This window comes from Erythranthe guttata, chromosome 8 (genome assembly GCF_056151865.1).
Source record: "Erythranthe guttata isolate IM_541 chromosome 8, IM_541, whole genome shotgun sequence".
NCBI classification, from domain to species: Eukaryota; Viridiplantae; Streptophyta; class Magnoliopsida; order Lamiales; family Phrymaceae; genus Erythranthe; species Erythranthe guttata.
The window spans coordinates 17,188,103-17,215,022 of record NC_142540.1 but is presented as its reverse complement, the minus strand read 5'-3'; the positions used below and the strand labels follow the sequence as shown (position 1 = coordinate 17,215,022).

The window sequence follows — 26,920 nt, the reverse complement described above, 5'->3', positions numbered from 1 at the left end:
CATCCACCCCTTCAATTTGTAGATTTCTTACACTAACACCTTTTTGTAAGGGTGGATGTAAGAAATTTACAAATTATAGGGGGTGGATGTAATTTATAAAAGATAAGGGGTTTTTTCGTAATTACACTCTACCTCAGGAGGTGGTTGTAATTTACCTAAATATAAATGAACATTAAAGAAATAACTTGTATTTCATTTCGATGTGGGACAACAGAAAATCACAAAAAGAGAGAGAAAAGTAATCAAGATTCGAGTCAATCAGCGTTGACTTCATTGTTTGAAATTAATGAAGATAAGGAATGATGTATCATTGTCTCTATCCACATTAGTCCATACAGATAAACTTGTAATATAGATTAAACCCTGATGATAATTATTCGAAATGATTATATATGTACATCAAAAAATAGATAAATGTAACCTCTGTAAAATTGAATAGTTCAAAAAAAGAAAAAAAAAAAAAGAGGAAGGAAAACAAAAAATGCTATATATATGAAGATATAATTAATTACCTACTACTCTCATCCTGCACAATACTAGAATCAAGAATGTTGTCTTAACCTAGACAAAAATGTGTATTAATTGGCAGCAATGTTTTTCCTGTGACGCCTCGATTTTCTGTCTTTCCCACGCTTTATGGGAGCTTTATTCATCGAATTATTGTTTAATAGAATCGTTTCCGAGGGTTCGTTTGGATTATCATTGGTTATGATTATGGGTGGTGGAGGATGAACTTGAGCAACACCGCCAATGGGTGGTGGTGGAGGAGACCAGTGCTCGAGCAAGTCTCGGTGGTAGCCCTGCAATAGAAGGATATATATAAGCTATAAATTTGAATATTAGGCCTCATTTGGCCGCCACAACACGATTCCTACAATCTATGCAGACGGAGTAATGTGAAAATCAGAACCAATGAAAGTATGAAACAATCATAGACTAATAAATGCGTTGCTACTCACTTGCTAGGGTCGAAAATCGGACGGATTGGACTACTACTTTGGAAAAATTTCATTTTTTTTTGGAATTAAAAAACTAATTCCAAAAAAGAATTGGAAATCGGAATTTCGAGCGAAAAAATGTTTCGAAATTGAAAATCTTCGTATAGGAATCTGCGGTATTCGGAAAAGATGCGGAAATTTCGGAAATTAAAATCGGAATCTAATATGTATTCCAATTCCATTACCAAAAAAAAAAAAAATCGGAAATCTGAATGAAAAATATGATTCTAATACTGGAAATTTTCGAATTGGAATGGACGGAATTCGGAAATCCCGTTCCAACTTCAGAATGATGAAAAGGGTCTCATCTGTCTCTGAAAATAGAGGGGGTCTGCAAATTTCTCCAATATCGAACTATACATCTAAACAGCCAGAAAATGGGACCCGCGACTAAATACATCAAACTAAGAAATAATTTCCAATACGAACACGAGTTTTGTTTTCTATGCCTACAAATAAAGTATAAATAAGAAATAAGAAAATACCTGGACAACAAAGTTGCGCCTTTCACAGTCCAAGAACATATTGATAGTGTAATTAGTCTTGGAATGGATCTTGTCTCTTACGGTGGAAAAACTTATCTGGTCTCGTGAAGTAAAACGGTCCACTTCATTAAACCACAAACACGTGAAGAGATTCGCGATCGGAATATGCTCCTTAACTATCACACATCCTTCCGGAACATCTACAAACACACTCAAATACACTCAGTCCAAGAAATTACAAGATAATACGAAATATTAATAAAAAAAAAAAATCAAGCACAACCATACCACTAGTAATGGGCAACTTCTCCACAGAATACGGTGTTAAACCCTCGTTTTTATAAAAATCTATCTGGAAATCAATGGAAGCATTATCGTATTTGGCAGCAGCTTTATTAGCTTCCGCTTCTACAAACACATCGAAACGCTTGTAGTGCCTTGATATTGCAAAACTTGCGTTCTTCCTCCACAAAAATCTGCAACAATTAATGGAAGATTTTTTATATTTAGAACATGTTTCTATTTCTTGAAGGAAGGCCATTTTGGACTGAGTTAGATTGTACCTTTCGAGAATTTGAATTGGATCAACAACTAGCTCAAGTTTTGCATCTACCCACAGCGAGTAACGGGTTTTTGGAAAAAGCCGATGCAGTAGTAGTTTCGGAACCTAATATACCAAACGTAAACATTGGTTAACAAATCTAGACACCAAATCCTAATATTTGATACAAAAGCACACGCACACACACAGTCACACACACAGACACATGAAGTTTTCGTTCTTGGTTCCAAGGTGATGGCATTTGCTGTAATTTACAGCGATAACTGATAATTCTTTTGAAAATATTAAAAGAAAATATTGCCATCTTAATCACGTGAAATTCTTTCATATTCGACCAATCACCTTTCGCAATAAGCACCACCACCAAAAATTACATCGTTGTGATTTAAATAAGCAAGAACTCAGAAATTGGACTTCATCAGAAAAATAAACATGATAACTTTTTGGGGCATTTACCTTTCCATTGCGTCTTGGATCAGAATAAGGTAGATTACGAACAACTATAATTCTCCACAACCCCACTTTATTGTCACTGCCAACCAGACTAGAGTTCCTCAGAAACCCTTCTGTTTCTTCATCAACAAACATATGAAAGCAGACGTTTCGTTTGGAATATTCACTGATATTCTTCGGCTGCCGTATTAAATCAAACGCCCCTGTCCAATAATGAATTCCTACATCAATTGACCAAAATAAAATAATAAATAAAAATTAAAACAAGACATAAAGTAGGCGACCAGTACCGAATACCGCTGATGCAACCACCACTCCTTGACAAGATTCCATCTCAAGAAGGTCAGATTCGTCAATGTCGAAACCCGTCCCATGGCCCGGTTTAACTCCTTTGACAAATCTATGCCGTGTAAGAAAAAGACAGTTAGTTAATATTCCTTCAATAATTAGTTAAAAAATCAACTTTCAAAAGCTAACTAACATACCCACAGTGCACACTCATTGACTCTCGTATATCATAAGAATCACTCCTCTGTCCCAGGGAAGGATATCCACCAAATTCCGAACCACCAAATTCAGATTTAGTTAAATTTTCATCATGAATATATGTCAAATCTTTAAGGACGGGAGAAAAAGATGGTGCATTTGGCATTAGAGTAACAGCGTCTTCCAAAGGCAGGTAGCACACAGGGCAAGCTGCAAGAATAAACGAAAAATCATATTATATATCTTTAAAATGTATAATTTTCAATTTAAAAAGAAAAAGAAAACGTGAAGACGAACTTACGACGTGGTCCCGTTCTCTTCTTATCTGCTGGTGGAGGAGGCAATGTGAAATGCTCACATGGATTTCCAGGTGGAAGTTTGTATCCAGTAAAATAAACGGGTGGCGGTGGAGGTGGCAGAGTAACATTTACACTTCTTTCAATTGCCGTAATTCGAGAGGAGGACGTTTCACTTACGCTAACTTTCTCCTCAGATAATGGCCCAGGTACAGTTCTTATATTTGAAAGAATGCTTTCGCGAGCATCTTGTCCTGCAATTAACCGAAACCATACATACAGCGAATCAATATATCTATATATAAATACTCTCAACATGCATCAGTGGACAGTTATCATTCATCAAGACTCAACTAAAACTAGAACATACTTGGTGAAAATATACGCAAAATACATGTAATTTTCTGCACATATTTCATAACCAATCAAAGATATGTATGCTCTTCAATCATTTGAAAACAATATATTATACATCCCCTGTTCTCAATACATGCTCAATCCCAAATAAGTTTACATAATATTTACCTTTGCCAACTGCTAACACCCATACGAAAACTGCAAGCGAAGCAAGACACAAGAGCAGCATTCCGACTTTCTTTCGAGGGGCGAATTTGAAGATCCGGTGGAACAATTTATCCTTTTCCTTGAGCATCTTTGGAGGCTTTCTTGAGAAAGGCGGTGTAGTCTGTATCGGCAAACAAATCGAACCGTTTTGAATTGGCTGCAATGATCCATAACTTCCCGAAGATCGAAGACCCAATGACCCTGTAGTCATTGTTGTCCTCTCAATCCCAAAAATTCACCTTTCATCTCCAACTCCTTCCCCTCATTCACAGTCTTCCAATTAATTAGATATTTCAACCCAAAAAGGGCAAATCTCACCTCCAATTTTTTTACCTCAAATTGTATAACAAATCCCTTAATTTGAGTCTTAACCAACTAAATCCGACCTAATAGATGCCAAATTATATGGAAAAAAAGTGCTGATTTCAAATAAAAACTTGAGACAACCACCACGAGCAACTTGAGATAAGTATCGCCCAGGGTATATAGAAGAAAATATATAAGCAGCGAACTCGTGAGCTGTAAGAACCCAACTACAGTTCTATGAGGAATCCCAGATTAAAATTTAAAAAAAAAAAAAAAAAAAAAAAACTCCCGAATCTCTCAAATTATAACCTAAAAACACTTCTCAGTGTTCGAATCGAACCAGAATTCCACGATAGACGAAACACTAGAATCCCAATCGAAACTAACTACTTGTTCCCATTGCCACCAATTAAGAAATTAAAAAAAATAAAAACACCGGGGATTTAGCTCGAAGTCGAGTAATTACACAATTGCCGCAATGGAATAATCTGTAAAGCAAATCAAGTTAAATGTACCTAAAACTGAATGGTTGATTTGGGCGATTTTGATTTCTAGGGTTCGTATGAAATCTACACAGATCAATATTCTAGAGTCCCTTTTTAATTGGGAAAATATATTACTACTTAATTGTTTCGTTTATTTCGTTATCTATAGTAATGCAAATTAATTAGTGGGAAAACGATGGAGATTAACATGAGCCATGTGCGCCGGATGTTTAGACGGCGCGCCAAATCAGAATGTCTTTGGGCCACTTGGCAAACAAAGATCACAATTTTGGATTATTTATTGAGCTGGCCCCACAAAATCGTGACGTCTTGACTTTTCTATCTTAGATTATAATATTTAAAAATAATTTTCCAATTTACTACTTGTCAAACTAATCAAATAAATATCGCCATTGAGACTTTTCTCCATTTTTTATTTTTTATTTTTAAATATATTTATATAGGGAAAATTGCACTTCACCCCCTTAAAAATGTCTTTTTTTCACTTTAACCCCTTAAAATACAAAAACGATAATGTCCCCTTTCGAAATATACAACTCGGTGCACTTTGCTCCAAATGTGTATTTCCAATTTAGTTCTTGTCGGATTTGAGTAAATTGGAAAGGTAATTTTGTTTTTTAAGACTTTAAATGTCATTTAACCTTTTTTCACCCTTCATTGCAATAATTATGAAGAACAAAGAACAAATTTTGTCGAATTTGGAAGAAAATTTTGTCTAATCTGGAAGCGAATTCATCAATTAAGGAAGATAATTTTATTAATTTGGGAACCCTAAGTAACTCTAAAAGGAGGATTTTCAAGTGGAAAAAATAAAATGACATATACACCCTTAATTCATTGAGAATTAGACTGAAAATACACATTTGGGCAAAATGCACCGAATTGTATATCTTAAATGAGGACAATCTCATTTTTGTACTTTGAGGGGGGAAAGTTCAACAAATATATGTTTTAAGGGGGTGAAGTGCAAATTTCCCTATTATATATGGTTTGTTTTTTGAATAAATTATTTATATACAACCAGGGGACTTCTCTCTCCTCTTTCTCAGTTTCTCTCTCTAGACATTTTCTCCATTGCTATCACCTCTGTCCATCAGCTGAGCACATGAGCAACAATGAAGAAGCATCAAACCCTAGTTCCGTTGTTCATCCTCGCTGTGCAGCTCACCTCCGCCGTCGATTTCATCTTCAACACCTTCGACTCCTCCGGCGTGTCCCTCTCCGGCAACGCCACAATCGAATCCCAAATCCTCACACTCACAAACGACGCCACTTTCTCAATCGGCCGCGCATTCTACACTTCGAAAATCCCGACGAAGCAACCCAACACAACCGTCGTACTCCCCTTCTCAACGTCCTTCATCTTCGCCATGGCCCCCTACCGGAACCGCCTCGCGGGGCACGGCGTCGTCTTCGTGTTCTCCCCCCACGACGGAATCGAGGGTTCCAGCTCGGCGCAGAATTTAGGGCTTTTTAACTTCACCAACGACGGAAGCCCTAATAATCACGTGTTGGGCGTCGAATTCGACTGTTTCAGGAACCAGGAATTCAACGACATTGACGACAACCATGTCGGAATCGATGTCAACTCTCTCACCTCTGTAGCCGCCCACGAAGCTGGATACTGGCCCGATGACGGCGGGGCTTCTTCGTTCGAGAAATTGGAGCTCAACAATGGCAGAATTTACCAAGTTTGGATTGATTATGCTGATAGCATTCTCAACGTTACCATGTCCCCTGTCGGTATGAAAAGGCCTAAACAGCCTTTGCTCAACGTTCCTCTGAATTTATCCGATGTTTTCGAAGACGAGATGTTTGTCGGATTCACTGCTTCAACAGGAGACATGATTCAAAGCCACAAGATCCTATCTTGGAGTTTTAGTAACACAAATTTTTCTCTGAGCGAGGGATTGATCACGGATGGTCTGCCCTCTTTTGAGCTTCCGAAAACTCCGATCCATCGAACCAAAGGTTTTATTACATCTCTGATAGTTGGGATTTCGGTTTTCGCCCTAGCATGCTCTGTTGTTGCTTTCTTTTCCGTCGTAAGGAATAGGAGAACAAGAAAGGAGAAGGATGAAATGGAAGATTGGGAATTGGAGTATTGGCCGCATCGAATTTCTTTACAAGAGATCGAATCGGGAACCAAGAATTTCGCCGATCAAAATGTAATCGGAGTTGGTGGAAACGGCAAAGTCTACGGAGGGGTTTTGCGCGGTGGATCGCAAATTGCGGTCAAGGTCATTTCTCGTGAAAATGGAGAAGGGACAAGGGCGTTTTTGTCCGAAATATCGAGCCTAGGAAGACTAAAGCACCGACACTTGGTGGGTTTTCGAGGGTGGTGCAAGAAAGACAAGGGCCACCTTATTTTAGTGTACGATTACATGGAAAACGGAAGCCTCGACAAGAGGGTTTTCGAATGTGATGAAAATATGATATTGAGTTTTAAAGATAGAATAAGAATTCTAAAGCAAGTGGCATCGGCGCTATTGTACTTGCACGAGGGCTGGGAGGCGAAAGTTTTGCATCGAGACATCAAGGCAAGCAATGTGCTCCTTGATAAAGAAATGAACGCGAAATTGGGCGATTTCGGATTGGCCAGAATGCACGACCACGATAGAACATCTGGCACGACGCGGTTGGTGGGGACGGTCGGGTATCTGGCGCCGGAGATTGTGAGGGATGGACGTGCCTCCACGAAAACCGATGTTTTCGGTTACGGGGTTTTGATATTGGAGGTGGTTTGTGGGAGGAGGCCGGTGGAGGCGGGGGAGGAGGGGTTGGTGGAGTGGGTTCTGGACGCTTCTAGAAGGGGGGAGCTGGTAACGGCGGTTGATCGGCGGTTGAAGAGGGATGGGGGGGAGACGGTCGATGAAGAAGGAGTCGAAAGAGTGCTTCGATTAGGGTTGTTGTGTGCGCATTTCGATCCGAAGGTGAGGCCGAGTATGAGACGAGTGGTGGAAATATTTGAAGGGGGAAATGAAGAAGCTCAACAAGAAAGTTTGTTTGTGGGAGATCATGATCAGGGTTTTAGCAGAGGTTTAGGTTTTACAAATCCAACATTTGATGAGATTGCAGAGGGGTTGTCTTCTTCAATGGCAATCTCTTGCAGTGGTATTCTTGTGGAGGGGAGGTGAAACTTTTACTTTTTTTTTTTTTTTTTTTTTTTTTTTTTTTTTTTTTTTTTGTGTTAAGGAGTTGTATATGTTGATTTGTTTGTTTTATTTAGTTCTTTTGTAATAAATATTCGATTTTTTAAAAAAATAATATAGATAATAATTATATATAATTTTTTTAAAGAAACATAAAAATTGTATCTTGAAAAATATAAAGAATTAATTGAATTAAATATAAACAAATGAGTGACATAATACAAGCTCACTTCTGTTATTAAAATGGGTGATGTGTGAGAAATTCGAGTAAATATACAAATGTCTTTCTGAGAACTAATTAAAACAAAAAAATATTTATTTAGAAAAAAATTGAATTAAACTCATTTCAATTTATTTTACTACTTTATAGTACAAACAATAGACGATGAATAGAAGCAAAAGTAACTATTTTCTGAATTTTTTTTTTTTAAGAACTATATTCTGATTTTAATAGTATTTTCATGGGATAATAAAATGCTAGGTAATAATCACATTAACAATATATTTTTAGTTAAAATCTAATATTTTTAATTGAAATTTATCATAAATAATATAATAAATCAAAATTTACTTAATTGGTAAGATTTGATCGATTTTGTTGAAATTTAAAGATTTGCATGCTCGTCAGATTTTAATAACTATGGAAATAAGGATATAAATAATAATGTGTAACAAGGTTTAAAATCTTTGAGAAAAAAAATAATAAAAATAAAGGGGGGTTTTCACCGAACAAGCACGCACGGCAAGTAATCAATGGAGGATAAGGTGGCGAGGGTGTTAGCAGAAGCGAAACCTAAGCTGGAGAGGAAACACAGCGTTCGAATTTCTCCCCGCGCTTTTGATCTCGCTGTTCACGGCGTTAGAACTTTCAAATCCAAGTTAATCTCCGGTTAGGTTTCTCTCTCTCTCTCTCTCTCTCTCTCCAAATCATTGATTTTGATACTACTGCACAGCCCCAAAAAGGGGTGTCGAAATCTTGGACGAGGCATGCAAGCTGGTCAGCGAAAAACTGCGGCCACGAGCTCGAGTTCAACGAGAAGGCGTACGAGCTGCGCCGTGCGGTTGTCGAACTCGTTGAATTATACAGGAACAACCACCCGGATAGCAAATTTTGGGTGAGTAGGTTGTTGCGCGAGCGTGATTCCGCATCGTTCTACTTGGACGAGTTCTTAGACAGATGGGACTTCGAACTCGAACCAATGCTCGACCAAAAAACCGACAACACGGTTACATCGTTCAAGCCGAATCTCGACCGTCATATGGTGGAAGCTGTTCTGTTTCTTGACGAAGTACAGGACCGATTAGTTTCTCGTTTCCGGTTTCTCTCGACTGTCAAGGATCGTCACGTTGCTGAGGTGCTGAGCAGGCTGACTGACGTCCCGCTCACTCAGATTGTTCCGTCTTTTAAGTATCGTTACAAGAAAAAGGCGATTCATACGACGAATCATAGGGTGGTGGATCAGATGCCCGTGGTTAATGAAATTTTCGAAACGCTGGCCTCCGAGAGGACTAGTACGTGCCCGAGGGGTTCGTTTCTTCTTTTGGGCCCGTCTGGAGTTGGTAAAACGGAGATCGCAGAGGCCGTTGCACGTAATTGGTATTGTGACGAAAGCCGGCTCGTAGAGATAGATATGGCAGAGTATACAGAGACTACGGTCGAATCAGAGTCAAAGAGTATACGTCGGGATTTTTTGAATAAACTGACCGAGGTTGTGACGAAGCGTCCTTATTCGATTATTCTTCTCGACAAAATCGAAAAGGCTTCCTCCGTTGTCGTAAGGGCTCTCGTTGAGGTTTTGAGTTACGGCAAAGCAAGTGATATCGAAGGGAGGGAAACCGTTGACTTGTCGAAGTCTATCGTTTTCATGACTTCGAGTGTGGGATCCGATCAACTTGAATCGGGTTGCACGAGCTCTTATCTTATCGATCTTTTGAAACGGTACGAACCAAATTCCCTACAACTTCGTAAGGCTCCACAAGACAGTGGTACTGAAAGAGTTGTCGTCGAGGTACGTGTTTTATTTTTCGTTGCTTCACAAAATCGGTGATTGGTTTCTTTAATTAAATTTTTTTAACGGAATTTGTAGGCGAGAAGAATCTTGAGTGCTGATCTGTTGGGTTCGTTCGATAAAATTCTTGTGGTGGAGAGGTTCCGCAATCGGCGGGCTGTTACGAGGCTGCTGATTAGGGAAATCGTAAGAGACGTTTATGGAGAGAGAATCGTTGTGCATGCCTCTAATGAAGCAATAGATGCCTTATTTCTCAAGGCACCGACACAACGCGTAAGTAGTTCTCCGTGCGCAATCGATGTTGTGATGTTGTCGAATATTAATTATTCATTATATATTTTATTATTATTATTTGTATCGGTAGGTCGAAGGTGGAAAGGCGATTCGGAAAGCATTGCTCGAGCACGTTATTCCACGGTTGTCGACTGCGGAAGGTTTCAACAATGTATGCGTCGACACACTTGTCGGGACAGATGAACTCTCGTTTAGATTTCAGACACAAGTACAGAATGTGGGTGATTTGTATTTCAAGCTAAACGATGGAATATTTGATAAGTTCATGGCGGAGTCGAAAAAAAAGGTGGAACAAATGTGTAGGATATTCGACTTACGGAGTGAATGCTTAGATTTGTTTCAATCGGGCCAAAGTTCATCTGAGCTGAAGAAGCTATTATTAGATGCCTGCAACGACGTGTCGATTATTTACAGTATGGTGACTCGTACATGCTACTAAGATATGTATCTAAAGAGGTATATATTTATTTTATTGCTTATATTCCGTTCCGTTACTCTTTTTTTCGTTAGAACCTCGATAAATTAATAACCTTGATTAAATATTAGTTTCTCTCGGTCCCGACTCGGTGAAAACATGTTAAATTATTAAACTCGATAATTTAATAATTCACTAAATTAATAGAATTTCCCTAGTCCCGGCTGTATTAATTTATAAAGGTTTAACTGTATATGACCAAACACATAGGTTGCTTCATGCGACGGTAATCTTCCTACAGACGACGAGAAGACGACGTTGAAGAAGCATTGCACAGAATTGGAAAAAGACGACACCGGTATCGGTAAAGCAACTAGAACTATATTGGATGCTCTAGTGAAGACGAGCGATGCCGATTCACTGGAACCAACTAGAATGATGTTGGATTCATCGAGCGATTATGATTCAGCGGAATGGTCAAATTTGCCCCCGAAACATTACTTCTTCGTAGGTCTGAACGACGTCGCTAAAGCAGGGCTGATTAATTCTCTTAACGATTTTTTGGGGGAATCGTTTTTCGTTTACGTCAAATTAGACAGCAACTGCAGAGGTGAACGAGTGAAGGAATTTCTCGTTGATCGAGTGAGGCGGAGGCCGTGTTCAGTACTTATGCTCGATGGAGTTGAATTTGCTGACGACGTGCTTTACAAGAGCCTGCTCGAGATTCTCGATAAGGGTACTGTGGATGACAATGAGGGGTTCGGTATTGAATTCTGGAGAATTATTCTTATCCTTGCATCGGATTCGGACAACAAACGTAGAATTGCCGGTTCGGCTATGTTTAATCATGGACGAGATATTATGTCTAATATTTCCACGAATCAGGATCAGGTATTTTTTTTGGTTAATCAGATATCGTGCCATCTTTCGAATTATCCCACTGTTATCGTTTTTAATATAAATATGTTTTGGCAGAATGCAAAAAGATTTAGGACTGAGTTGCTTTACCGAGTTGAAGGGATAATGTTCTTCGATCCTCTATCTGAACACGGAGGAATTCCTTTTCTGCGAAAACGTGGTGGCGGAGGCAAAGCACCGTTTACTGAGTCGTCTCTATCTCATTTTCTCCGTGCTATGTTTGAACTTTGAAGGATGAGTTGATTCAGCTTCAGTTTATCCAAGTGATGCTAGTTTTTATCAATCTTGGAACAATAATTTTCAATCTGAATTCCGAAATTATTTCGATCGGAATTGGAATATATATGAGATTCCGATCCGATTTAAGTTCCGAAAATTCCGATTTTTTTCTTCTTCCGAATGTACACTTAAATACCCATATTATTATGTATTTCGTATTTTAGGTGACCACAATTTGGAAATTTGCGAATTCGGGTCTGTAATTTTTCGGTTTTGGAACAAGTTTTTTTGCTTCCAATTTCAGAAGTTTCGATTTCCGTTTTTTGGGAACGGAATTGGAACTAGTTTTTCACATAAAAAAATTGATTTTTTTTACGAAAAAGGTTAATTTCGATCTTATCCGTCCGATTTACATCCGTAGTCAGAATGCACGACCACGATAGGACAGCTGGCACGATGCAATTGGTCGAGAAAGTTAGATATTGTGAATTGGCACGATGCGATTAATATAAACAAACGACTTTAAGACGAACAATTAGCACCAGTGGTCTAGTGGTAGAATAGTACCCTGCCACGGTACAGACCCGGGTTCGATTCCCGGCTGGTGCATTTATTTTTAATCACATTTTGTAATGTTTGTTTTATGGAAATTAAATGCTTTTTTAATTTTTTTTTTCATGAAATGTCAGAAATTTAGAAAAGTATGTTTGAATTTTGTTTTTAATGAATTAGTCCCAATCAGGAGTTGGGATGTATTTATATCAAACTTTTTCATGAAATGTCAGAAATTTAGAAAAGTATGTTTGAATTTTGTTTTCAATGAATTAGTCCCAATCAGGAGATGGGATGTATTTATATCAAACTCGAATTGATCTTAGGAATTACAAGTCATTGGGAAGCCTGAAAAGGTCAATAAATTATATTGGATCGAAATTAAAATTGTTGACTTTTCCGTTACTCTTGTCGGTTGGATTTTTATTTTATTTTATTGGCAGTTAAAAAATATCCAATATATTCTAAAAAAAAATGATATTCATGTGACTAAAAAAAGGATACAAAATTTATATATTCTATTTTATTCAACCTATAATACAAAATACATAATACTATTAATATTATAAATGCAACTTTCGACAAAAGAATATTAGGAAAAAATATTTTCTAAAATTAAATTTGAATTCTCGTATATATTCCAATTCCAATTTCAATCCAAAACAATTCGTAAAACGGAATAAAGAAATAATTGGTCCAGCCCATTTCCCCTTCAACCCAAAATACCCAATTTGTTTAACAACTAGATAAAATTAACCAAAGCCCAAACCCAATGACTATCACATGGATCAAAAAATCATCTAAATAAAGAACAAGGGTGCAAAGTGCAAATATAACATATTCCAGCGGTGCAAAATGCAAACAAAAGAATAATGCGAGGATTGCAAGTAACCCACCCGTACAATTCCTTTTTTTCTGAGACAGCGACTTTAGTATTCTTTTCTCCCTTTGTTTCTCTCTCTTGATTTTCTCTCTCTATCCACTATTGACTTTCGGGAGAGTGGACCCCACCTCACACCATACCCATCACGCTCCACCTTAACCGGGTCCACCAATATGGAATCACTCATTTTTCTCTTCCGTATAAAAAAATAGGGTAAATTGCACCTACACCCTTAGGTATCCTAAAATAACTTTAAGGCCCATGTAGTATTGGTAATTACAGAAATACCCCTAAAACAATTGCCGGAGCCAAAATTTCATGTCTTGCAGATCGATATGAACTGTATTTGTTTCTTGCGGGGCCGTTAATGCTACATAGATAAAAATTTATAATCTTATATAAAATAATAAACATTTAAGAAATATTAACAGAACCATGTCACTACCTAGCTCTATATTATCGTCATCACTGTCCAAAACTAATAGTCTGTTAGAACCGTAGCGGAATAAAGTATCAAATGCATTACTTCGTTAGGGTTTCTGACAATATTTTAGGGTTGTAATTGTAATTACCGATACTATAGGGATCTTAAAGTTATTTTAGAATACCTCAAGGGTGTAAGTGCAATTTACCCTAAAAAATATATACACATATACATACAAAAAAAAGAAAAAACAAAAAAGAAAAGGAAGAGTCTTGATTCATTTTGTGTTCATATATTGGATTTGTAACAGTCATTATTCTACATGGTTCTTGCATAGGGAATCTTTTTTTTTTTTTTCTTTCTCTCTATTCTTCCTTTACGAATTTTCTTGCATAGGATATCATGAGGGATATACCCTTTCGGTAAGTCAAGATCCTATTTTCTCTGCGTTTATCTCTTGATTAATTTATTGGGTGTTTTTTTTAATTTAATTTAAATTTTTTTTAATGCTGAAGCAATTATTAGCATTTGTTTGGTGGCTATAATATAATGATGGGCGTTTTCTTTAATTTCAAGCCAGATTGAGTGCACTTTTGTTCTTCCCTTTGCAATATTATTATTTATTAATTATTATTCAATTGGGCATTTTTATTTTTATTTTTAATTTTAATTTTAATTATTAATTTTTGATGTGTTAACGTGTGTGATTTTCATTCTGTTTCTCACGGGAATTTCAGGCTTTGAAGGAAGGCGGTGTTTGACTTTGAAGCTGAAAGGGTTTTCTTCTGTTGGTTGATATGAGATGATATTTGAATAGTGTTTGTTAGGTGTTATTTCAAGATTGTTTTGAAAAGGGTTTCTTGATTTAGGGTTTCTATGTTTCTGTTCTCCTCTCTGAAAAGGGTTTCTTGATTTTTAATTTTTTTTTACAATCCCATTTGATTTAAGAGTCTTCTTGAAAATGGGATTTGATTCGTCTCTTTTCATAGTTTCGTGGGATTGGAAATCCTTCCGGGATGAACTGTAGTTAGTCAACTGTACCGAATTCTTGATTCTGAAGGGAGGGGCATAGTTGAAAGTTGAAACAAACTTGTGATATTCGTTTTTATTTTTATTTTTTCGGGGAAAGAAGAAAAGATGGATGAAGAGGCTACTTCTTGGATTAGGCGAACGAAATTCTCTCACACCATTTGCCACCGTATCGACCCTTCAAGATTAGCCTCGATTCAGTTCACTATGACTCCGAATACAGTTTCTCATGTCAAATCCAGACAAGAATCAACTTCCGCGAATCCTAGTACGGTTCCGAATATTGTCCAAATTCAGCGGAACCCTTCGACAAACAAGCACAGAGCTGTTTCCCCTTCACCGGTGACAAAACTTTCCGACACTTTTAAAGAAGCCCGTTTCAACCAGAAGAGATTCTCCACTCCAAACCCGCGTCGAAATGAGAAAAAAGTACCCGTTTTAACCAAGGCTCATACTTCGAAATCTCCAAGTAAATCCAATAAAAGTCCACTTAGGCACTTCAGTTCATTGAAAATTCCCGATAAATCCAATAAGAGTCATAAAGAATCATCTGCGTGGACAAAGTACTTCGATCATGGTGGTGGGAGAGTAACTTCTGTCGAAACTGCAGACGAACATATGATCGATCTTTCGAAGCTGTTTTTAGGTATGAGATTCGCTCATGGGGCCCACAGCCAGCTGTACCATGGGATGTACATGGATGAACCAGTTGCAGTCAAGATTATCCGACTGCCAGATGATGACGAAAATGGAGCCTTGTCCACTCGTTTGGAGAAGCACTTTACCAGAGAGGTTATACTCTTGTCCCGTCTACATCATCCGAATGTCGTGAAGGTACTTTGTATATATATGTATGTATATATTTTTTGGGAGGTGCTAAATGTGATTTTTTTTAATTTTACTAGTACTGTTTCGGATATAAATGCGATTTTGACCCTTTTTGAGTTTGAATTTGGCGAAACTCAAAACAACGAATTTATAGTCCGTTGAGTTGGCTTTGTAATCCAACTTGAATCAGCTAGATCGGATATCGGGTGCGGGAGATATGCATGAACGATTGAACATTGGCCAATGTATTCATGTATTACTTTCTTACCCAACATCCAATCTAGCCGATTCAATCTGGAAAAGAAAGCCAACTCAAACGAATACAAATTTGGGTTTTTGAGTTTTGCCAAATTCAGACCGGAAAAGGGGTCGAAACCACATTTCAAGTCGGAACGGTATCAATAAAATCGAAACGATATTTTTTTCTTTCATATAAGTTCTTGATCTCGTTCCTTACAAAAAACATAAAATTATACATTCAAAATTTTAGTTTGTAGCGTCGTGTCGGAAACAGCCAGTGTTCTGCATCGTAACGGAGTATCTACCAGAGGGTTCTTTGAGATCCTACTTGCACAAACTCGAGCACAAGCTTCTTCCGATGGAGAAAACTTTATCGATGGCTTTGGATATTGCTCGAGGAATGGAGTACATCCACTCTCAAGGCGTGATTCATAGGGATCTGAAGCCAGAGAATATTCTCATAACCGACGATTTTCATTTAAAAATTGCGGATTTCGGTATTGCTTGTGACGAGGCGTATCGTGATTTTCTTGCCGATGATCCGGGTACTTACCGTTGGATGGCACCGGAGATGATTAGAAGGGGGGACTATGGTAAGAAAGTTGATGTGTATGGATTCGGACTTATTTTATGGGAATTTGTCGCGGGTACGATTCCGTATGATGATTTGACTCCCATACAAGCTGCTTATAAGGTGTTGAATGAGGTACGATATTTGGTTCTTCTTTTATAGCTTGTGATGAAAGATTGCATTTTTTAAGGGCTCGTTTGGTTGCTAAGATGAGATTAGTTGAGATGGGATTAGATAATCTTATGAGGGCTCGTTTGGTTTCGTGAGATGAACCCTGATTAGTTAGATATTGGATGATTGGCTTGTTGTTATCTTATTGCTTGTGGTGAAAGATTGCATTTTTAATGCCTCGTTTGGTTCCTGAGATGAGATTAGTCGAGATGGGATTAAATGATCTTATGAGGGCTCGTTTGGTTGGTAAGATAAACCATGATTAGTTAGATAATTGGACCTTTTCGGGCCGCCCGCAATGTAAAAATGTCTCTAATCTTTGCTAATTGGAACCAAACGCGTGAAGAACACAAATAAATAACCATGATTATAGCATTTTTTCTAGTGTTTGAAACACTGTACCTTGTTAGTATGATTAGATGAAAAGATTAATGCACAAAATCTTGATCCATTTTTTTGCTTGTTGAATCATCTTTTCTTTCGTCGGTCTCAATTTATGTAATATTTAATTTATTTATTTTTTATTTTTTCATTTTTTCAGCAAGCGAGGCCAACTGTGCCTGTGGGGTGCCCCCTTGCGATGAAAGCGTTAATCGAGCAATGCTGGTCAACACAACCAGAAAAGAGGCCCGAGTTTTGGCAGATAGTGAAGGTTCTAGAAGAATTCGAGTCTTCGTTTGCACGTGATGGAACGTTGACATTGACATTGAATCTGGTGCAGAATTCGACATGCAACGACCATAAGAAGGGACTGCTTCATTGGATTCACAAACTCGGTCCTAGTCATCACACTTCTTCATCCATGCCTAAACCGAAATTTTCCTGATTTTTTTCTTTTAGTTTTTTTGCTAGATTTCGTTGTAAGTATAAAAGGTTGTAATAATCTTTCGTCGTTCTTTTTTTTTTTTTTTTTTTTTTTTTTTTTTTTTTTTTCCGTTTGGCTGTATCAAAATGTGAATTGTTAGATTCTAGGCAAATGCCGGTGTACACCACATGCAATCATTGTGTTTTGGATATGGTTGCATATGTTCGTTTTTTTTTCTTTGTGTTTTTGCTTTATTTCCCACATATTGTAAACATGCTACATTGTTCGATAATATATCACGTTTTTGTTTAATTTATAATCGGAGTTGCTATATTTTTATGCAGTTAATGGAGTATGTGTACTATTGCAATTGTTTAGCACAACGATTTTTATGATTTACTGCAGGTACATGACATGCCTAACAAAAGCATGTTTCTTGATCGAATCTTGGAAGTTCGTTTGTTCGTTCGTTCTTTGATGTGTCTTTTTATTTGTTACATTCTTTTATGATTCAGCCATGTTTTTCGGTATGTGGTTGTTATATTGCTATTCATTGCATCTCCGTTGAACATGCTTTCTTTCAAGGGCTTTTTATGTTCGTTCGTTCAGTGGTGAAGAAGATCTTGACCGGAATCACTCAGATTACTGGTCAACGCTCTCGTGATTCCCTCACTCATAAGTGAATCTCACTGGCTCACCGAAAAACTGAGATCTTTGAAATCAAGCAGAGATTCAAATGTGTATTGTTCTCTCTCTCTCTCTCTCTCTCTCTCTCTCTCTCTCTCTCTCTCTCCCTCTCTCACACACACACACACACACACACACACACACATAAAGGCTTGCTATATAGATGGAAAATGAGAGTTGACTCTAAAGCTGAGAGCAAGAAAGAAACGACTATTGTCACAGTCAAACGGTTGTGTCGCCAAAAAACACCAAGATGCATTCAATGTGGAGGTACGATCGATGAGAAGAAGAAAAAATTAGGGTTTTAGAGTGAGCCGGACGTAAAATACCTCGAGTGAGCAATTTGGATCAATCAGTTGAAAATCAATGGTCAACATCAAGAATCTAGATCATTTCTTAATGTTTGACCGGATTCGAGTGGACTTAAGTGTCGGGCTTCTGAATAGTTGGGCCCGCCTGAAGAGAGATTCGATTTATCGGCTGAATTCCAAATAATTCAATTGGGCCAAGTATTAGCAGAATATTAAGCATGTAGAGATTTTAATTAAGGCCCAAATAATTTTATATTTAAAAGCCCAAAGAAATTTAAAGAAGATTACGTCACTCCCTCTTTCTAGGGTTTTGCTCTCTCTCTCTCTCTCTCTCATCTCTTTGCTACAGTCTCTGCTCAGAACGAAGGTACCAAGAGCAAATATGGTAGGCTTCGAAGTAGGCGCAGTGCCGTTCAACCCCGACGGGTGGGGCCCACCGGATTCCGCCGCCTCCGGTCTCACCCTCCCCAACCAGCCGTCCAACGTCCCCTTCGCCCCCTTCTCTCGCTCCGATAAAATCGGCCGGATCGCCGATTGGACCAGGAACATGTCCAATCAAGCCCGACCCGGATCCAGGCAGGGCGGATTCCACCAGTCCGACTCCGCATTCGATTTCTCCGGCGACGATTCCTTCGCCACCCTCGCCGCGGACGAGGACTCCTCCTTCCGCCTCGTCGACACCTCCGCCAAATCGCACCACCACAACCCTAACCGCCCCAAATTCAACCACAGGTGGCGGTTCAACCAGCACAACGCCCGCTCCCAGCTCCCCCAGCGGCGCGACGAGGAGGTGGAGGCGAAGAAGCGCGAGGCCGAGAAGGAGCGCGCCCGCCGCGACAGAATGTACAACAACCGCTCTCAGATGCCGCAGCGCCGCGAGTCCTCCGTATTCAAGTCCTCCGTCGACATCCAGCCCGAATGGAATATGCTGGATCAGATCCCTTTCTCCACCTTCTCGAAGCTATCGTTCTCAGTTCCGGAGCCCGAAGACATGTTGATCTGTGGCGGGCTCGAATTCTACGACAGGTCGTACGATCGAATCACCCCGAAGAATTGCCGGCCATTGGAGCGTTTCAAGAGCCGAAACTTCTTCAAGGTGACAACAACAGACGATCCAGTGATCAGGCGTTTGGCGAACGAGGATAAAGCGACAGTGTTTGCCACCGACGCAATTTTGTCCACGCTAATGTGCGCCCCGAGATCCGTTTACTCATGGGATATCGTTGTTCAGCGTGTCGGAAATAAGCTCTTCCTCGATAAGAGAGACGGGTCGCAGTTGGATTTACTCGCCGTGCACGAAACTTCTCAAGAGCCGTTGCCTGATGTGAAGGACGATATCAACTCTATCCATTCTTTGAGCGTCGAAGCTGCGTATATCAATCAGAACTTTTCGCAGCAGGTTTTGGTCAGAGATGGGAATAAGGTCGAATTCGAGGAACCGAATCCGTTTGCTAGTGAAGGTGAGGAAGTGGCTTCGGTTGCATATAGATACAGAAGGTGGAAATTGGATAACGAAATGTATTTAGTGTCTCGGTGCGAAGTTCAGAGTGTGATAGATATGAACAATCAGAGGTCGTTTTTGACACAAAACGCGCTAAACGAGTTTGACCCGAAGTATTCCGGAGTTGACTGGCGGCAGAAGCTCGAAACTCAGAGGGGTGCAGTTTTAGCCACTGAATTAAAGAACAACGCGAATAAGTTGGCAAAATGGACTTGCCAAGCTTTATTAGCGGGCGCCGATACGATGAAATTAGGGTACGTTTCTAGGGTTCACCCGAGGGATCATTTCAACCACGTGATATTGGCAGTTGTGGGTTACAAACCGAAGGATTTTGCCACTCAGATTAATCTGAATACTTCGAACATGTGGGGTATTGTGAAGAGCATTGTGGACTTGTGTATGAAGTTGAAGGAGGGTAAATACGTGCTTGTTAAAGATCCGTCGAAGCCGCAAGTGAGGATTTACGACGTACCGCAAGATGCTTTTGATAATGATTATGTGGAGGAGCCATTGCCCGAAGACGAACAGGTCCAGCCCCTCGGCGAGGATGAAAATGGCGCAGATGCAAATGCAGCCACGAATGACGTGGAAGATAAGGAAATAAGCAATGAAGCTGCTACTGCGTAATGAGTATGGTTTCTTTCTTGGTCCTCTTTTGATTGTTCGTTTTCGTGGTTAGCAATTTATCTGTGCTGAGCTGACATGTGTTTGCCGGTGAGGGGCGATTCAGTCCTTTCATATGGCTTCGTATTTGGTTAAACTGATAGTACGTAAATCTAATCCAACTTTTTTAATTTAATAAATATGTTGCTACATAGATTAAATAGCATGCCGCATGTTGTCCGGTGTTCGATAGTGTAGTGATACGATCTCTTGAGTATCATAAGATTTCTTTACTAAACGTAAGAAAACTCTTCTTTATTATTTCTCTTTGCCTTATAAAACCCTAGCACAAGATGACTATTTAAATATAAGAAAACCCTAGAATCCTAATCTAACTAGGAAAGATAATTACCTATACTAATTAAATACTTAATATATATCCTAACCCTAACTCACGGTCATATATATATCATAAATATACTAATATAATTAATTAATAATAAAATACTAACTAACTAATAATTAAACGATATATTAAATAATATATTGTATCATGTAGCTGCTGGTCCTATTCTTTATATGTAGAATCTTTATAATTCTCAATATTAGCAATTTCGGTCCCGATTATATATTGCTTTTTTTTTTTACCTTGATTGTGGTTTAATACGATTTGAGAAGCCATGGGTTAGTTAAATCCTAAAATCCTACGGTTTTACTTCCGGTTTAATCTACTTTAAATTTATAAATTATTGGTTATAATACTGGATTATACAGTCCTCAATTTAGACACATACTTCTGCATCCAAGTTTTTATTTGATATGAAATACACAGTTCTTTCTGCCCTATTCCTGGTTTAATTTATTTATTCTCTATGTTAACATTGGCAAATTAACAGTTGAAGCAGTTGTCATAACGAAAACACTTTCTTGTATTACTTTCGGACATCTCGGTTTTTCTTAGTCTTCATAAATCTCAGTGCTGGTGTTTTTTTTTTTTTTTTTTTTTTTTTACGATTTCGCTCTGTGTTCCTAAGATTAAGCAATCGGTTATCTTCTTTTCCAGGCTACAAGTTGTATGGGCACTATAAACGAGTCAACCAAGGCAAAAACCTTGCTGTATTTTCACCCTTCATTTTTCCAAAAATAATTTATGCGAAAGAGGACGATAGACTGCAGGTTAGAGATCGCTGCACTCGATTTTTTTATTTTTTTTATAAATTAAATTAATAAGATATTTTGTTGAGTAGAATATCGAATCAGCTTAGGGTATGCATTGACTTAATTGCCCCAAAATTATCTTCATCCTTTCGTTTTTATTTTTATTTTATTGACCGGACATTTTCGTGTTCATGTCGTTTTATATTTTTCTTTTTGTTTTTTTTTTCCTGTATGATGATTTGATTTGTGTGATAAAGCCTAAACAAGTGCCAATATGTATGTATAATGTACATCTGAATTAGATTATAAGGCAATCTAATTATTGATTATACCTTTTCCAGAAACGATTCTTTGTTGAATATCATTTTCAGGGCTGTTCAACTGTACAAAAGCAGCAATATTAGAAAAGTACTCTTTACAAAATATATATATTAATAATGTGGTCCCTTCATTTTTAAAGTCGCACTTTCAGGTCCGAAATAATGGGCAAGAGAAGCCTCATTGACTCAAACAAAGCTTGGTTTTATCTCTCAAGGAAATTACAGTTTTCACCTCTCAAGTTTGAACCAATTTCACATTTGGTCCCTCATCTTTCAATTTTTTTTAACAGATTTGGTTATTTACGTTAATTTATTGTTACTCTGTTATTGAAAGCAGTTTACGGATTGGATACTAAAATGTTGAATTTTTGAAACATCTGATGTGAAATCGATGCAAATTTGAGGAATGAAAATTGTAGTTTTCCCTATTGTAAATATTGATACGTATAGTTTTATTAACGAACGATGTCGATGTAGAGTATCGTGTGCGAATTCATCTCTTGACAATTTGGTGTTTGATTAGACTTCTAATAATTTGTAATTAATTGTAATTACTTCTTTCATCCCATCTCTGCGCCTTCTTTTAGGCTTTGAGTTATTAAACTTAAAAAATAAGGGACAAGTACAGATAAATCCCCAACTCAAAAACTAACATACGGGTCAGTCCCCAGTAATGTTTCATTAGCGGGTCAGTCCCTACAGCAAACATAAACATGCAGTTCAGTCCCTGACCCCACTTTTTTCCACTTTATACACTCTCTCTCCTCTCTCCTCTCTCCTCTTTCTTCTATTTCTTCTACACTCTCTCTCCTCTCTCCTCTTTCTTCTACACTCTCTCTCATCTCTCCTTTTTCTTCCATTTTTTCTCTTCTGTTTCGCTCTCCTCTTCGTTTCCTCATATTCTCTGTTACAACTTTTTGTTTTCCGACCGCGAAAAAAAACTGTAATTTCCCACAATGGCAGCAAATGGTGAATCAAACCCCATCGCCGCTGGTATTATTGGAAGTTGTCGGTACAGTGATTCTCTGCACATCATTTTCCATTAAGAATGATTCGACTTTAAAGGAGATCTATGAATCTATCTTAATGAAGTGGAACGATATACATCCCGACAAATTGGTGCTCCAATACTTGGCTCCCCGTGAAAGAATGTTCGTCCCACTGACTTCTGACGAAGACGTGGTGAATATGGTTACATTGCATTTGGTAATGCACATGAGTGTGGTCGACATTATGGTGAGCCGCACTGATGAACTTGATGGGCGTAGAAGGAGGACCCCCAGCAACGGGTATGCAGCCATTCTGTTTTGTATGCATTTTCAATTTGTTTATGTGATCATAGCATAGAATATAATACTACATAGTATCGTGTTACTATAGTGATAGTGTAGAATAACTAAGCTCGTAGTATCATATAAGGCTACTAATAGTATTGAATGATTGTATATCAAGTATCTTATAAATTGAGTTCTCGTATGCAAGCATTCCACTCAAAGTACTTATTTCAATTGTTACAATTTATTTGTAGTCCACTGTAATAATCCAATTTGTTTCATTGTTTTTGCATTTTCCAGTGAGTCTGTTAGTTCCAACAGTCCGTTGCAAATTGAGTACAATCCGGTTGGAGATTCAATTGATGCATGGAGACATTGCATACGCGGGGAGAATCGAATTTTCAAAGATGCTAATGATTTTAGGTTTATGTTAAAAAATTACTGCATTGCTAACAATCGAACCTTTAAGTACAAGAAAAATGATCAACAAAAGATCATAGCCGTATGCATTGTTGAAAATTGCAAATGGAGGGTTTATGCATCAGTTCATAAATCAGACAAGTTATTCGGCATTCGCAAATGTATTCTTGAGCACAGTTGTGGTGATGCTACTCTTCGTACAAGGGGTCATCCCAAAGCCGATGCTACGTGGATTTCGCAACTTATGAAACAAAAATTGAGAGATGAGCCAGGTTACAAACCAATTGCTATTTTGAATGAGGTCCAAAGAAAGTATGGTGTGGAGCTTAAGTACTATACGGCGTGGAGAGGTAAGGAAAAAGCAATGTATGACATTCATGGGGATGAGTCGAGCTGTTATGATAAACTGAGACGTTATTGTTGTGCACTAAAACAGAATAACCCTGGTAGTTGTGCCGATTATGAGATTGACCCTCAAACTCAAAAGTTTCTTCGGATCTTTATTAGTTTTGGAAATTCTATTTTGGGTTTCCACCGTGGGTGTAGGCAAATGATATGTTTGGATGGGACTCATATTAAAAATAAGTACAAAGGTTGTTTACTTTATGCTGTGTCCAAAGATCCAAATGATGAGTTATACACATTGGCCTATGCAATTGTTGATGCCGAGAATGACAGGAATTGGGAGTGGTTTTGTAATAAGCTGAAAGAGATTCTTGTTTATCACAATGGGGGTTTATTGAAAAATTACACAATTTTCTCTGATCGTCATTCGGGGCTTATTAAAGCCATTCCACTGGTATTTCCTGGTAGCAACCATGCTTATTGTTTGCGACATTTGGAGGATAACTTTAGAACAAAGGTTCTAAGATCGTATCCATTGCACAACAAAGCATATTGGGTGAGTGTTCTACATAAGGCTGCAATTGCTCCTACTCGGCAAGAGTTTGAGGAACATATATCTCATATAGTTCAATCAATGCCTCGTGCGGAATCATTTATCCGAGACTCTGATCCCAATCGTTGGGCCAATGCATACTTTTCTGGGGATAGATGGGGAATAATGAACAGTAACCAAGTTGAATGTTGGAATGGTTGGGTTAAAGATGAACGATCTTTGCCAGTTCCATCCATGATTGATATGATACGAATCAAAATAATGAAGATGATAGGTAATCGACGAGAAGATTCTTTAGTCATGGCTGGTACAGTGTGTCCAAGAGTTGAAAAGAGATTATTAATCAACTATACGGCCTCTCGCTTATTAAAATATACCAGATCCAGTGGTACGCGTTATGAGGTGTATGAAGAGGATAAGTCGTATGGTGTTGATTTAGAGACTAGGACCTGTACTTGCAAATCTTGGCAGTTGGATAAACTTCCGTGCAAACATGCATGTGCAGGTATTGAGTCGAAAGGATATTCGGTATATGAATTTGTTGATCCTTGCTTCCGGGTTGATTTGTACAAAGAAGTATACAAGTACACAATTAATCCAATTCCTTCTTTTGATGAGGAATTTGATTTGTACAATGCACAAACAAATCATGGCCCGGAAGATGTATTTATTAATCCACCTGCATCGAAAGCTCAACCAGGCCGTAGAAAGACGAAAAGAATTCCATCGCAAGTCGAAACCCGTGCTACGAAGTGTGCACGGTGTGGTAAACCTGGACATAATCGCCGTACGTGCAAACAACCAGTCCCGTAGCACTACTCTGTTTCTACTTTCTTTTTATGTTGTTTGTACTTTGTTGACATGTACTTCGTACTATTTATCCATTTGTATGTACCATGATATGACTGTTTTAGTTACAATAGAGCGCACTGTTTTGGTTATAATAGTATTGTTATTACGTTGATATGGTATAACGTACAACATAATATGGTTCACAGAAGAATAATAAGTGAATCGATTTGAATTTTATGACCGTTACAATAATATAGCCGTTATTTTTGTCGTCAGAACTTATAAAAAGCACGTAATTATGTTCGTCTGCTTCTCATTCATGGCTTCTTCCAGTAGCAACTCTCAAAAGAGTAGCTTAAAATATAAAAAAGATAACTGCAAGCGTCGTGATTGTGGGAAAAAAACAATAATCATGGTTTCGGAGACAAGTTTGAATCCAGGGAGGCTATTTTATTGTTGCCCAGACCATGGCTATTCTCATTGGTGTGAGCCATTTGAAATTGGGCAAACTTTCCCCCACAACTATTCTCGATATGAAGAAAGTGAAGCTACGAGTGGATCGACGAACCAAGTTCATCACGAAAGTAAAGTGAAGAATTCCAGAGATGAAGCTGGAGTAATTCAAAGTTTGATAGTGTTAAACCTAGTAATATTTGCAGTTTACATGATTTGTCAAACCTATGTATTGTTTCTTAACTAATCACCGTAACAATACGAGTTAAAAGTTAGTGTCGTGTATTGTAGCTCGTTAATCGTATTGTAATGTCAATGTGTAAGTACTTTGGGTACTTACAAATAAATTAACTCTATCGATGAATCAATTGTTGTTGTTCGTAATAAATGTACTCGTACAATATAGTGATAAATATTGTTCTTCTACTGTTCTGTATATCACGTTCACAACTCACGCATGGATCGTACAATATCTACGTATCATAGTTCCTACAATATAGTACTTCTGTACTGTACTAATGGTACCCTTGTTATAGTACCATTTGGGGTCCACACGACCATAGAAAACCATCTCATTCCTCATTTATTCATTTTGTGACTCATTTAAAAGAATTGAGACAACTTGGGAGTTGATAGTTGTTGAATATGGTCACTTGTGATGAAAACAATCACTTATACATAGAAGCCTTGCACATTAGTAGTGTATCTTGTAAGGAATTCGATACATTTGTTCCATTTTGAACCCCAAAGTTAAAACTAACATAAAAAAACCTTACAACCTTAATTTAAAACATATTTAATGTCTTTCCCAAACTTATAGATCACAAATGTGCAAAACAAATTTGAGCAATTCAAGTTATCAACATTATGGTATTCCTCATTTTAGGTAATGGTATAGATGGGGTAGGTTATACGCATCGACAAGAAACTAACATAGTATTAAAAACTAATTTGCAAAACACTTACACTATTCAAAATAGGTGTCACAACACCACAAAAATGGGACAAGTTTTAAAACCATCATCGCACGAAAACACTAATCTAAAAGTACTTGTTCATGCAAAGACAGTCAAAAGCATATTGTTCGTGACAATCACAACCCAAAAACACCCATAAAACAGATTGTTCAAAAATAATTTAAGAAATTGTTCAAAATATGTTCAAAGCATCAGCATCTACTGCCTCTCTATCCACGCCCTGGTGCTTTAAGAAGACAAGTGCTAGTTTTGGACGGAGTTTTTTGATCAAGCAAGTTTTCGCCTTTTCCCAAGTCTCAGCGTCATCTCTAGCATGGCAATATGCCCACATGCAGACAAAAATCCCGCAATCATCATTCC

General features: G+C 38.0%; 6 protein-coding genes and 1 non-coding gene across 9 annotated transcripts; 6 read left to right on the top strand and 1 right to left on the bottom strand.

The window, feature by feature from the left end:
- Nucleotides 1-333: 333 nt before the first annotated feature.
- On the bottom strand, nucleotides 334-4,889 carry LOC105951470 (putative hexosyltransferase MUCI70). Its single transcript, XM_012974920.2, has 9 exons — nucleotides 3,806-4,889; nucleotides 3,286-3,534; nucleotides 2,984-3,194; nucleotides 2,789-2,898; nucleotides 2,502-2,701; nucleotides 2,047-2,150; nucleotides 1,772-1,959; nucleotides 1,484-1,683; nucleotides 334-800 (listed from the first exon to the last, which is right to left on the bottom strand). The coding sequence occupies exons 1-9, from the start codon at nucleotides 4,053-4,055 to the stop codon at nucleotides 579-581; spliced, it is 1,734 nt and encodes a 577-aa protein (XP_012830374.1). The 5' UTR covers nucleotides 4,056-4,889; the 3' UTR covers nucleotides 334-578.
- A 786-nt stretch (nucleotides 4,890-5,675) lies between these two features.
- LOC105951469 (L-type lectin-domain containing receptor kinase VII.1) lies at nucleotides 5,676-7,900 on the top strand. Its single transcript, XM_012974919.2, has one exon. It carries the CDS (start codon nucleotides 5,772-5,774, stop codon nucleotides 7,791-7,793), a length of 2,022 nt encoding a protein of 673 aa, XP_012830373.2. The 5' UTR covers nucleotides 5,676-5,771; the 3' UTR covers nucleotides 7,794-7,900.
- Nucleotides 7,901-8,558: 658 nt separating this feature from the next.
- Nucleotides 8,559-11,891, top strand: LOC105951608 (chaperone protein ClpB1-like). Its single transcript, XM_088822074.1, has 6 exons — nucleotides 8,559-8,697; nucleotides 8,762-9,817; nucleotides 9,896-10,090; nucleotides 10,182-10,567; nucleotides 10,797-11,417; nucleotides 11,502-11,891. The coding sequence occupies exons 2-4, from the start codon at nucleotides 9,008-9,010 to the stop codon at nucleotides 10,548-10,550; spliced, it is 1,374 nt and encodes a 457-aa protein (XP_088678200.1). The 5' UTR covers nucleotides 8,559-8,697; nucleotides 8,762-9,007; the 3' UTR covers nucleotides 10,551-10,567; nucleotides 10,797-11,417; nucleotides 11,502-11,891.
- Nucleotides 11,892-12,201: 310 nt separating this feature from the next.
- On the top strand, nucleotides 12,202-12,272 carry TRNAG-GCC (transfer RNA glycine (anticodon GCC)). The gene has a single exon. It is a non-coding gene; the product is annotated as a tRNA-Gly (tRNA).
- A 1,500-nt stretch (nucleotides 12,273-13,772) lies between these two features.
- On the top strand, nucleotides 13,773-17,478 carry LOC105951467 (Protein kinase superfamily protein). Its single transcript, XM_012974916.2, has 4 exons — nucleotides 13,773-13,944; nucleotides 14,260-15,385; nucleotides 15,870-16,325; nucleotides 16,903-17,478. Exons 2-4 carry the CDS (start codon nucleotides 14,660-14,662, stop codon nucleotides 17,185-17,187), a joined length of 1,467 nt encoding a protein of 488 aa, XP_012830370.2. The 5' UTR covers nucleotides 13,773-13,944; nucleotides 14,260-14,659; the 3' UTR covers nucleotides 17,188-17,478.
- Nucleotides 17,479-17,907: 429 nt separating this feature from the next.
- On the top strand, nucleotides 17,908-21,770 carry LOC105951466 (eukaryotic translation initiation factor 3 subunit D). 3 transcript variants are annotated; one of them, XM_012974914.2, is made up of 2 exons: nucleotides 17,908-20,295; nucleotides 21,332-21,770. In XM_012974914.2, the coding sequence occupies exon 1, from the start codon at nucleotides 18,547-18,549 to the stop codon at nucleotides 20,290-20,292; it is 1,746 nt and encodes a 581-aa protein (XP_012830368.2). In that variant the 5' UTR covers nucleotides 17,908-18,546; the 3' UTR covers nucleotides 20,293-20,295; nucleotides 21,332-21,770. The 3 variants fall into 3 exon arrangements, 1 of the variants encoding a protein (XP_012830368.2); XR_016033202.1 differs by having other exon boundaries at nucleotides 18,457-20,525; nucleotides 20,828-21,770; XR_016033201.1 differs by having other exon boundaries at nucleotides 18,457-20,431; nucleotides 21,332-21,618.
- A 942-nt stretch (nucleotides 21,771-22,712) lies between these two features.
- On the top strand, nucleotides 22,713-25,151 carry LOC105954853 (uncharacterized). Its single transcript, XM_012978539.2, has 2 exons — nucleotides 22,713-23,035; nucleotides 23,321-25,151. Exons 1-2 carry the CDS (start codon nucleotides 22,713-22,715, stop codon nucleotides 25,149-25,151), a joined length of 2,154 nt encoding a protein of 717 aa, XP_012833993.2.
- The last annotated feature ends 1,769 nt before the right edge of the window (nucleotides 25,152-26,920 follow it).